General features: G+C 43.2%; 1 protein-coding gene across 3 annotated transcripts; it reads left to right on the top strand.

Annotated features, from left to right (window-relative positions):
* The first annotated feature begins 48 nt into the window (after window positions 1–48).
* LOC108934645 (troponin T, fast skeletal muscle isoforms-like) lies at window positions 49–12474 on the top strand. 3 transcript variants are annotated; one of them, XM_018752614.2, is made up of 13 exons: window positions 49–110; window positions 1796–1835; window positions 2230–2237; window positions 4023–4211; window positions 6310–6328; window positions 6509–6554; window positions 6655–6771; window positions 6864–6941; window positions 7983–8096; window positions 8311–8420; window positions 8558–8648; window positions 10013–10053; window positions 12157–12474. In XM_018752614.2, exons 2-13 carry the CDS (start codon window positions 1816–1818, stop codon window positions 12191–12193), a joined length of 870 nt encoding a protein of 289 aa, XP_018608130.1. In that variant the 5' UTR covers window positions 49–110; window positions 1796–1815; the 3' UTR covers window positions 12194–12474. The 3 variants fall into 3 exon arrangements, with proteins under 3 accessions (XP_018608130.1, XP_018608128.1, XP_018608131.1); XM_018752612.2 differs by lacking the exon at window positions 10013–10053 and adding an exon at window positions 9126–9166 and having other exon boundaries at window positions 50–110; XM_018752615.2 differs by lacking the exons at window positions 4023–4211; window positions 10013–10053 and adding an exon at window positions 9126–9166 and having other exon boundaries at window positions 58–110.
* The last annotated feature ends 437 nt before the right edge of the window (window positions 12475–12911 follow it).

The following is a 12911-nucleotide window of genomic DNA, read 5'->3' as shown; positions in this document are numbered from 1 at the left end:
GGAGATCATGTGTCACTGTAACAGAAACACTTAATCACCCTGGGAGGTGAGCGAAGCCCTTACAGCCAGTGTCCGCCGCCAGGGAGCTCACGTCTTTCTGCTTTCCGGAGGTAAGAGAGAGAGAGCGCCGGTGTCCAGTGGTCCTCTCTCCCCAGGGCAGGTGGACCGCACCCGCTCACATCGCCGTCTCCTCCTGTGAACGCACCTAGGCGCGGCCCGGCTGCACTGATTTCGTTCCGTAGGGTAAAAGAGGGACCGACCGGTCCGGGTGGGAAACAGGAGGAAGTAAACCGATGTGTTTTTCTGCAGCATCTCGGCCCCACGTCTCTACTTAGCGCGTTGAGTTCTTTGCATGCGCGTGTGTCTCATGTGCGGTGTTTGGTCACGAATAAAACCTCCTTGCCCACCCTGGGGAACAGACACGTTAAATGGGTAGATGCTATGATACTATGGCACGAAACTTCTGCAATATCCAAACACGCTGCGCATGTTAAAATGAGCACTTTTGAATGAGAAACAGCTTAAAATAGCAATGCAGAGGAGACGGTATGAGCAATATGCTTTTTCCAATCATACGAATGCATCTAATTTAGGATTATGTGCGTGCATGTGCCATGAGAATATTTTGAAAAATGTAGTTAAACTGCATATTGTATATTTTTGCTATTAGCGGTAGTCCCTTTAAACTGGTGTTTAAAAGAACTGAGTTTTGTTAATCCGTCATTCTGTCAGTTTGGTGTTTATAAAGCAAGACATGACTTTATATTAAATGCTTCCAGGTTGAAAATGTCTTGAGCATGATGGACTTCTCCTGTTCTGTTGCTTCGTGTGCAGCAGGAATGACGCACCGCAGCGATACCGTGTTACCGTACTCAGACGTACCCTGTTAGCCGTACAGGCGGTTCGTCCCTTGGTCACGCTTTCTGAGAGAGCACGTAACATGCAAAGATTAGCGCTCCCCTGAACACACTTCCCTCCGCCGCCTTTTCCATTCTCAACTCTTCTGTGGCCTCATATGGAAGGGCGATGAGAGTCAGAGATGCTGACCCAACAGAAGCAAAGTGAGCTGAAATACAATCCCGGTACTGAAAGACATTAACAGCTGTCAGCAATAAAGTCTCTCTGATTTGTGAGTTAGAGAAATCACACTTGTATGCAATTACAATTCACAATAAAAGCGCATGAAATTATTAAGAATTTTTATTTTTTTTCCATTATAAATGACAGAGGATGGCAATTTTATACCACTTAATTTGTATAAACATGGAATGTAATAGTAAATGCCAAGACTTCAGAGCCAAATGACAAGCTTTAGTAGATGTAACAGATTATTATGCAGAATCTCTTCAAAAACATAATCGAGAGATAAAGATTTATATGAAAATATGACATCTGATCAAGTGGTTCCTAGTTTTTCGGGATCTCTAGCCGGAAAAGAGAAGAAGCGTTGCTTGCAAGTGTAGCAGTTAATAATATTTTTTAAAATACTTTTTTGTGTATTTCGCTGCGCCGCCTTTTTACCACTTACAAAGAAAAACCTTCGGACCGAATGAAAAGTAGTTTTAGGACTACTGAGAGACAACGGACTGAAACGCAGCTGGCAAGAAGAACGCAAAACAGAGGGCGATGGTCCTGGAAAAAACTTTGTTTTCATTCCATCGTATCAGTCACCTTCGTATTAGATTTCATTTACGGCCTGGAAGAAAAAGGGCTTCTGTGCGTAATTTCACACCACGGGACCATCTCGTTGCTACCACCTTGTTCCAAAAAAACTCTCTTTCTCCCCTCTGAACAGGTGCAAAATCCACAGTCACCATGTCTGACACCGAAGAAGTGTAAGTATTGACACAATTACCATATCGCACCCACCGTGGTGCCAGGAGGAGCTGTGCACACTTCTCCAAGTTGACCTCTATTTATAGCCGTTATGGATTATGGCTGGGAAAGGTCCTCAGTCCGGGCTTCTCTTTGACTAAGTCTATTTCTGGACACGAGCCTTCGGCCACGGCGTTAATCAATGTCTGCAAAAACCTTAAATTCTACTTCCGTCTCTTAAACCCAGACGAATGCTGCAATTGGAAAATATTCACATGTTTGCTGGTGCTATTAAGCAGTAGACAATAACTGTGGCATAATTAGAGACAAGTTTACTACAACAGCAATGTACGTATCTCGCGAGCTCTTGGAAGATGTTTCAGTACTAACTCTGTTCCACTTTTTATTTTTCAGGGCAGAGGGTAAGTAAAGAACTTTTTTAAAAAGCCTTTGAAAAAGCAAAATATCATGAATGTACGAAAGTGAATAGTAAGTGCGACAAAACACCTAAACTCAGTTTTCCAAAGATATTTTCCCATGATAACTAAGAGAATCGGTAAATTGCCATGTGCTAAACCCCTCTTTGTGTTTTAACAGATTTGATGCACGTTGTTATACACAAAATTGACACGCGACAAGTCCGAGTCGACTCAGTAGGAGTGCGCGACATTCAGATGCCACATGCGCACCACTACTATCACATGGGATTGCGGCAAACGCATTTAAGAAAATTCAATCGACTGATTACAATGATGATCACGCTTACACGCGAGCGCTTATGACTAGAAACAAGCTGTGCTGCGGCTCTAACTTGGCACAAAACAGATGTGTCCAGTATGAAGTTACGTTTGACGTCAATATTTATCGTGTTGCTGCAATGAATAATTACTGGGGCAGAAAAAAAAATAACTAAATAAATAAAATTTGACTAAAAATAAGATATATTGGAGTTGAGGTTTTCGGGACCCACCAGGGAATTAGTCGGTGAGACTCTTTCAAGGTGAGACACCATAGCTCAGCATGAATGGCCCTACTGGTACACTGTCCTCCAAAGCTGCACACGAGCATCGCAGGTAGAGCAGTCAGGATAGCACGTGCTTCTGAGACACTTGTTCCACTGAGACATTTCACATGGCCTGACATATGTAAATGAAAATAAAACACGACAAACACACAATAACATGAAGGAAAAATCTCGATGCCGTTTCTTCAGCCGTGAAGGACAGTATTCGTAATGCTTAGCATGAATGTATTCATTTTTGCTATATTAAGTCTGACAGTCAGTACGTGTATTTCTCTTTTTTAATTTTGCTATTTCATGGCTTTTGTTTTTGGAAAAGTGAAGGGAAGTCAAAGGGGAAGGTAAAAAAAGATTATTTAAACTTTCTCCCTCTTTGAACTAATTTTATACAAATTTCTTCACCCCTAATTCTCAGCAGTGTCTTTTTTCCGCCTTCTCTCTCATTGGATTAAACCGCACCTAGTGGCATGTCAGATAATCTCTGTCTTTCCTTTTGGACTTTTCATGTTCATAACTGGTTTGGTCAACTCATAATGTGCTAGTGGACAAAAATTAACTTTGGTACATATGAAATCTCTCAACACTTCATTTACCCCTTTCCCATGCACCGATGTGTTATATATCTGGTTGCATCTGTTAATACATCTTGTGCAGCCATGGCAGGGGGCCAGTTAGGTGGTTCACCCTCTATTTCTTTCCATCCTAAGGCACACGCTCAGTGCCATTCATGGCAAATCAAATCATGCTGACTTTGTCAAAAAAGGCACCAGTAGTCTCTGTTATTGCTGTTGAGTGTTTGAGGCACACGCTGGACATTCGAAAGTTACTGCAGGTAGAGTGATCAGCACTGATTCTTTTTTCAATTTATTTAATGATTTACAGCCACAAAACAAGACGAAAAGTCAAGATTTTTGTTCAGCTGCAGCGCAATGAACGTTGCACGAACACTTTACACGAGGCTCTCTCGGTACCCAGGAATCCGTTATTTGACCATAGAAAAACTGCCACACGTTTCTTCCTTACTAGTGTCTCACAGCTCTGTGTGTCTCCACTCTTTCTTTCTGTGTGGTGTCACGATTCACTTTCCTAACCGAACCGTGATCTCTTTTCCAATGCCTCTCTTTCTCACGACTAACCGCCCTCTCCAAACCCTCCATTTCCCGACTGCTTGCTGCATGCTGCATAGTCGTAGCCGAAGAGGTGGTAGAAGTAGAAGTAGCACCAGAAGTGGCTCCAGAGCCAGAGCCAGAGCCAGAGGTAGCCCCAGAACCAGAACCAGTGCCAGAACCAGAGCCAGTGCCAGAGGTAGCCCCAGAGCCAGAACCACAACCACAGCCTGAGCCTCAGCCTGAGCCAGTGGAGGAGGTGCAGGAAGGTATGTGGCATGAGTATTCATTCATCCTTCCAATCATGTTACCTAAATCTCGACTCAGGGTACCTCCTCTTCATAACCGGCCACAACCAAGGAACCATCTCTGTCTCTCTCTTTCAAAATGACACGCATGTATATACCTGTGACGCGTATATACATGCGCACTAACCCTACTGACTCATTTTCTGTACAGACACAAACTTTTGTTGCTATGATCGAGAAGGGAGGGCAGTCAGAGAGGGCTCAACGGGATGCAATGGTCCCAAAAGGCACTAGACGACCGGCGCGAAAATCAAAGCTCAGCCATTCTGACGTCACATTCAGTGAACCTTCAAATTGCTGCACCCACCTCACCTTTAACGTGCATACGTAAGACATCATGTACATTGTATGTACATTTGTGAGCTTGAGCTGCACGTCACTAACTAGCTTCTTGGCTATACTAGCAACACCCCGGGGGGTTCTGGGTGCTCATAGTGGAATGCGTATCCTGAGGGTGATGCGGCTATCAACAGCCCCCGCCTTCTCGGTACTCACTCGTACCCAGGATCCATAACCTGACTTCCCGTACTGCCGCCACACTGGGCTGCGGTCGGGAACGTCACCAATAACACCCCAAAGAAACTGTTCACAAAATGTTCCTATTACAATTATGTGGGATTGGATAACATTTCCTTTTTCTTTTGATCTGAATTTGAATACTGTTGTTTCATGTGAAAATGGTTAATATGATCTCCTGCCTGACTGTAAAAAAAAATATATATATATTTATAGATAGCTATATACATGTATGATGCACAATCTTCGTTCTAGTGTTGGAAATATTGCTTAGCCTTCATGGAATCTGCTTTGCCTACTTGACCTTCTCAATCCTTCCAAATTCCTGTTTTAACACAAGCCACTTCTGTCAAGGTAAAGGCAGAATTAAATCGCCGGAGCCTGTTTTGTGTCACTTTTACGGCAATATGGGGCTCCGTCGGAGGGTCGAGTAGCTAAGAGATTACGCTGGCATTTTACCTTCCAGCCTATATTGCAGTAATGTGTCCGTCTGGGATCATGCGAAGCCAAGCTATGCTCCCAAACGTGAAACGACTTTCCAGTCTTGCGAACGCAGAGGCATGAAACCCTGACCCTAATGATGTCCACTTTGCTTCTGTCTACTCTGCTTTTTGCGCTCAACGCTTGCTGCTTGCAGAGGCCTATGAAGAGGAAGGTATGTGGATGAGTTTCTCGTACGCGTCGTTCAAACCGGAGGTCCTGCACCCACTCTGTTGTTGCTGTTCCAAAAAAAAATACAAGCCAGTCCTCCTTAGGGCACGCGAGTCTGAGCCACGAGTCACAGAGAAACTGGTCGATGGCAAAAACCCAAAATCCACATTGTGATTCATTGCAAAAGGGTGAAGGAATATGGAATGCTCATCATAGCTTCACTGCACAAAGACCCCGCTGCTCATCTTAGCTTTGCTTCCTTCTGCATGAGCATTCCAGAGCGATCGAGGAAGGAGAACAGGATGGTACTTATTATAAGCAGACAATGCCGTGAGGGATGCTGTCTTGTAATACCAGGGTCCAATGTGCATAATAATTACAGCAGTTGTACCTGTTCTGCCATAGCTCGTAGATGAATGAACTATTTCTGAGAAGTGAAACTACATTGTGCATCACTGTGCCTTACCTTGCAAATCACAGTAAATATACTTTTGCACATCTTTGTAGATTTACATTTTTTGGGGTAAATGTTCCGACTGCACAGTCGTCATTAGAATAACAAATTCTCTATGATAACTGTCTGTGTGCTGTATCCCATCCGTGCTGTGTTATCAGTGTGAGAGAGTTCTAGAATTTTCAGCTCTTGATACCATCTTCTTAGATCATCTAGAATAACATGGTCAGTATAAAGTGGAGCATGAGAACTGATACATATATAAGACAAGTGAAAGCTTCTTTAGCATAAATACATTTAAATGTGAAATGGTAAAACCTGAAGAAATTAAAAACGCTTGAGCACTGAACATATACTATGTCATTGTGTCTTCAAAGTTTGTCGCTGTCTAACCCTTTAACTCCTTGTCCTTTTTTATTTTTTACTTTGACTCTATAGAGGAGAAGCCAAAATTCAAGTAAGTAATATCCCTTACAAATGCTGAACTTCAGTTGTGCTGTGTGTACTGTACTACTGAGAATATGGCAATTCCTGCCGTTTACTTCACTTTGACCTAAAGTGCTGCAAGGTAAAAGTTAGAAGAAAGGTAAGAGATGTGCGGCTGTGGAACAAATGGCATGATTTCGTACTTTTGCAGACCCACTGCACCCAGGATTCCTGAGGGTGACAAAGTGGATTTTGATGTAAGTAAAAGCATGGCTGACCGCTCTCTTGCACCATGGAACATGATTCGAATCGGCTGGCGCCAACGGCCGTGTCTCCGCGTTCATCTACTGGTTGCAGGACATCCAGAAGAAACGCCAGAACAAAGACCTCATTGAGCTGCAGGCCCTGATCGATGCTCATTTTGAGCACAGGAAGAAGGAGGAGGAGGAGCTCATCGCCCTCAAAGAAAGAATTGTAAGTTACGAGAAGGTCACAGCTGGAGTCTGCTGTCTTCCCCTGGTGGTGTGGAGGTCTACAACGTCGTTCGCTCCAATGTGCCCCTCCAGGAGAAGCGCAGAACAGAGAGGTCCGAACAGCAGAGGATCCGTGCGGAGAAGGATAAGGAGCGCCAGGCGAGACGTGAGGTGTGTTTCCGGGAGCTTCTCTCCGATGTATAATGCAATACAACGCAATGCGATACAGTTTATAGAGATCTCTATCCGGAAGGCATTCAGAGATTAAAGATAAACCAAATGATAAACCAAAAGCAAATGATAACTGATTGACCAAGACCAACACATATAACAGTGAGAATGTGAGAATTTAAAGAATGGAGAACGAGGCACAACATATACGGTATACATCTCATGTACAATGGATTGTAGCCCTCAGTTCATTTTGCAGGCGCCAATATCACTCTTAACCCTGTCATTCTTGCTTACAGTAATTACTGCTGTGGACATAAAAATTTTAGCTGTATAAGTGGTGAGAGAAATGTACCAAGTTTTGCCAGATTATGGTAGACAAGACTATTTGTCCTGTGCTATCCATTTCTTATGTATATATATATATTTAAAATAATATTTTAAAATATTTAAAAGAATTATATATATATATAAATAACCCTTTTAAATATTTAAAATAATCATATATATATATATATATATATTTAACCCTTTTAAATATATTAAAACATTGTTATTTTAAATATTTTTTCATTTAAAAATACATTTTTCCCTTTGAATCTGTTTTGAAAGATGGAAAGAAGTAGGGTTATGTTTCTAAGGGGGATTTTTGTTGGGTTTTGTGTGCTACTTTTTGAATTCTTAATTTTTTTCCTCGTTGTGCTGTGTAGTACTAAAAAAAAAGAATTAATTTGTGGATAAATATATAAAATGTGGTTTGCACCAATGTACTGTAAGGTGATAGGGTGGTGATAAAGTGGTGATGAAGTGGCTATCTGGCATCTGAGGAAAGGAAAACAAAAACTCGAGACTAATATGTAACAGGAGAAAAAATTAAGCTCTTGAGGGGCCACACTCAACTGAAACATAAATCTGAGAGACCTAGGCCAGCTGGTCACCCATGGCCTCTCAGTGTGCTGTAAGCGTTGTGCACTGTTTTACTCCGAAAGTGCTACAGCCTACCTACATGTGCTCTCGGTCTGTTTGCGGTCACTCCTGCAGGAGGAGAGGCTGAAGAGGGAAGAGGCTGATGCTAAGAAAAGAGCCGATGAGGAGGCCAAGAAGAAGACCGCTCTTTCCAACATGGGCTCCCAATACAGCAGCTACTTGCAGAAGGTGACCCAAGATCTTGGAGGCTGCTGTGGATAAAGAATTGCATTCTGCTCCCAATATAGTCTCATGTTAAGCATAATTTTTATATGCCTCAAGATTATACAGTGTATTGCACTGTGACACAGTTATGACTGGCACATGTGCGTTATGTGACATGATACATGAGTACCTTAGATGTAAACTCATTTCTTTTCTTCCTCCCACTGTGGCATCTAAGGCTGACCAGAAGAGAGGGAAGAAGCAAACTGAGCGTGAGAAGAAGAAGAAGATCCTGGCTGAGAGACGCAAGGCTCTCAACATTGACCATCTGAATGAGGACAAGCTGAGGTACGAGACCTCGGCCCTCTCCCCTGGATTGATCCATTTAGGCACCAAGCAGTGGTAGCAGTGAACTCGGTGAGCAGGATTTAGGAATTGTGTTGCTGTGGTTGACGTAGCTCATTGACACACCTGTCCTTCTCCAGGGAGAAGGCCAAGGAACTGTGGGAATGGATGCATACCTTGGAGTCTGAGAAGTTTGATCACATGGAGAAGCTGAAGAAGCAGAAGTATGAGGTGAGCGATTCCTGCTCTGCGGACCAGTGATGTGACTGGGGGAAAAAATTGTACTTTATTCTTTATTTTCACAACATTCATTAACTTTTGAAATGACCAAAGTTTAAGCAAAGCTAACTGAAGATGACATGCCTGTTCGGAAGAAAGAAGACAGCCCAGAATCAAACGCACATGGCAAGACCTACCTACCAAGAAGCAGCGTTAAAGTGGCAGATTGTAAAGTGACGGTGACAGCAGAAAATCAGCAAAATTAATAATGAAAATTCATGACTCTTTGAGAGACACTGATACAACGTACCCTGGTCTCGGATACAACACAGCTAAGATGAACAAGCCACATTAACGGCAAAATCACTGGGTACACTGGATGCCTTTAATGAGTAAGGCTCATCCTGTCAGACGTTCTGTCGTTCCACCCGCCCTGGAACGACGTGTCCCGTGCAAATCTGAACCCGGTTGTGCTTTGATCTCATCCAGGTTACAACACTACGTAAGAGGGTGGAGGAGCTGAGTAAATAGTAAGTAATGTAGCTCAAGGTTCGAAGGCGAACAGCTCCACTGGCAGCGCATGGTCTGCCTGCATGGAACGTGCCGAGGGCATCACGGAAACAGGGCAACAGGTCGGCGCATGGGGTTTAAACCCTGCGCACAGTTTACCTGCTGGAAAATGGGCCTCATTCTTTATGCTGTGAAACCATCTTTCTTAAAGTTTGTTGGAAATCATCACCTTTTCCAAGAATACATCATATACATACAGACTGAAGGTAAAAGGCTTGTTCAATCTCTTTGACTGGGGTTATTTAAAATTTTAGAGTAAGGCTTGAAGGACTATAGTACACAGGGCAGCCCTTTCCAGTATTCTCAGTTATCTGTTGCCCCTGGTCTTCCTGAGGCTTTTGGTCAAAGTGCCTTCACAGGTAAGTGATGCTTTCCAGATAGCTTTCTGGTACCAGGACAGGTCCGTGCTCTCTCTGGCGTTGGTGAGGGAGCTTTGAGATGATCTTCGCTGTGAGTCGTGAGAGCCGATTTGCTTCTGCCATTTATTTTTCTTGGGCTGGAAAACCATCGTCGGCACACAACCCACGGGAACCCTGCAATACAAGGAGAGATGGCTCGTAATCATCTTGACTTATATATGCTTTCTCTCAAATTAGTGTCAAAAGATAGCCAAAATGTTTCGTTCATCTTCGCGTCTAGACAAGTACATTTCCAGTGTGGTGGGTGTGCAGCTTGCCCTGGTTTTCACCCATACTAAGTCTACAGACAGTCTGCAGCGGAGGGCGCTCCTCTTTGAGGTGAGAATTGGGCTTCCACCAGGTAACCCATCTGTCTGCTTTTAAATGCCCCCCATGTGTCGTTTCCAGGTGATCTCTCTCAGAAACCGCATTGATGAGCTCCAGAAGCAGTAAGTAGCGGCACGCAGGCAACAGCATGAGAACTTGGTGCATTTCCTGTTCACGGAGGCCTCTGGCCTGTTCAAAAGAAACGCATTTTTCAGCATTATTACAATACAAACTTGTAAAAGTCACGTAAAGCAAAAAATATGCAACATGGCATAGATATTTCTGAGGTTAGCACTGTCACCTTCACATTTCCCACAATGCAATGGAAAGTAAGTAAATTTAATGAAGGATCTGACCAACCGGCCAAGGATTGTGCTGTACCGTAAATAATTTTCATGAAGGTTTTATCAAATAGCATACATATAAAAGCAGACAAAGGCCCTGCATCCTTAAGCTCCAACTACGATTAATTTCTCACCAGCTTTCTCAGTGTAATATTACTAAAAGGGCATCGAATGGTAAAGGACTAACTTCCAGAGCATCAGTATGTGGTAAAATACCCTGCTCTGTGCAACTGCTGCATTATATTCTCATGTAACTATGAGGACCTTCGGCTCTAAGTTGTGGTGTTTTCTACCCTTCGGTTACCGGATAAGAGGTAAAGGAGATGTGTCAGCTGCATTCCCGATGCGCACCCTCCGTGGAAGCCGTGTGTGTCCGTGCTTTTTGTGTGTCTTTACAGTAGAACTTAAGACTTCTAATAGTCTTTTTGAAGGTTTGTACTGGGATGATTATGTGTTCCCTAAAAAATACCTGTATGTCTCCATGGTACCTAGAATAAGGCATGTAGTAAACGGTAGAGACATTGAACAAACTTTTTAGGTGTGTTTTGTGAAAAGGACGGTAGGTAATGCATGCGTGGTAAGACGTGATGGGCTGGCACGCATCCCACAAGCATGTCGCCAAAGCGGGTCTGTTTTTGGAAATTGACATTTTGTTTAGTTTTTGCTTCATTTGCAATGCTGAGTTTGATAAAAAGTATTTAAATCCTGCAAACATTTTCAGAGGTTGCTGGATTACAAATGATACAGCCATTTCTCTATTCGGTTTATTCGGTATCACTACAGTACAATTATTTGGTACTTTGCCATAAAAAAGTGGGTGCTCTGGGGTCAGGAATTGTTGACATGCCCTGAAAAATTTAGTCCACTAGAAGTGTCCAAAGAACCTTACAGAATCTTACCTTTGTTATTGTTTACAGAAGTTCAAGGGATTTTTGTTACAGTTATTTAGTAGTTATTCATTTATTTATATTGTATTTATCTTTTTTTTACCGAAAGATCTGGCTGATCAGATTTAATCAAAAGTATTCATTCCTTGATGTATCCGTTCCCTGGGGGGAGAGGCAAGTAGGACGTTGCTCAGAGCCCCCAAATGTTCAGAGATGGGCCTGAGCAGGAGCATGAGCAAGTGTATGAGAGGTTTTCCAAACATTTCTCCAAATATGGTCGAAGACACCCACTCCAAAAGACTGAAAGGTGTTATTGTGGCAAAAGGCAGCTACATTTACATTTACATTAACATTTATTTATTTAGCAGATGCTTTTGCACATCTCAGCAAAAGTACAATTTATGCATTACATTAAGAGAAAGAGACATAGCTGCAGACATGTGACTCAAGAAAACCTAGTTTGTTGCCCACCACTTGCTGCACTGAGGTTCGTTGTTCGAGTAGGTGCATAAAACACAGGATAGACAAGTCCTGATACGCTCCTACCATTTTTTTATAAATAATATTAAGATAGACAAGCAAGCAAAACACTACCGGAGTAGCGGCTGAATAAAGGCTTTATCTGGTGGTGCTCACAAAGTTACGGTGCATGAACATTTACACCGTACATGAGCTGGAGAGATGTTGGGCGAAATGCGTCTGGAAAAGCTCTGCCAAATATTTAGGTTGAGGGGTGTCAATACCTATATCATATTTCAAGATTTGCCCTTTGTTTACAAAATTGACAGGCAACTGTATCAATCTGGCTTTGAAAAATGTTCTCGGAGCACTCGACTTTGCAATGAAAGTACTACCTGGGCAAATGTATTGCTGTATCATTTCTAATTGAGCAATATGAGAGAAAATAGGCAGGCTGTTTCTGGAAGGCGCTGTAGTATATGTCTTAAGTTTGATTTCTCACATGGCTGCATTTGTTTCGCTTACCACATTACAGCAGCAAGAAGGGAGCCGCTGCTCGCCGCAGAAAGTAAAGTGCAGCCCACCCCCACCCCCACGCCCACGCCCACCCTGCAGCTCAGAGCTCGGACCCCCGTTGGCACGGACCCCTCAGCCCCAGACCTCCACGCCGTGGCTAGACCGCTCACACTCGATGCTTTACAGCTTGTGTCTTGTTACGTGGCCTTCCACACATATAGAGATAAAGAGTGATGTGTAGAGCACTCTGGATCATGGTAGCTTTTACTTTACCTTCTCACACTGGACTGTTTCACTCTCCATAACTTTGTAAATAAAGTGTGATCCTTCAGCCTAACATTTCTGTAGATCTGTTATTGCTGGCAATTGAATAAAGGGAAAAAAAAATCATTCCTCTGAGCCATGCACTTTGAGGGTTATAATATGTTCTCAACTTCAGAACAAAACAGGCAAATCTTGCGCGGGAAGTGAGAATTGCCCGAGGCGAGAGTCCACAGAAGAGGGACGGTGTGTTATGAATTGCCATGTCCCCGTTACTTATTTCGTGTCAGTTTTGCTAGACCGAGGGCTCGGAGTCATCAGAAGAGCGAGGAGCAGCGCGAACGAAGCGCAAAGCGAGTGACTGGGTGTCCAACTCCGCACATACGAGAATCCGCACGGAATCGCGCAAAACACTGCGCGTCTTTGGAACAAAAGTAACTGCGCACGTCGTTCGCCTATTAAATGTGATTCCAGAAGAAGTGCTGTGAGCCACCGGCCACTTCATCTGTTTCT

The sequence above is a fragment of the Scleropages formosus genome, chromosome 11 (genome assembly GCF_900964775.1).
Source record: "Scleropages formosus chromosome 11, fSclFor1.1, whole genome shotgun sequence".
Taxonomy (NCBI): Eukaryota; Metazoa; Chordata; class Actinopteri; order Osteoglossiformes; family Osteoglossidae; genus Scleropages; species Scleropages formosus.
Note: the sequence above shows the minus strand (reverse complement) of the source record. Positions and strands in the feature narration are given on the sequence as shown.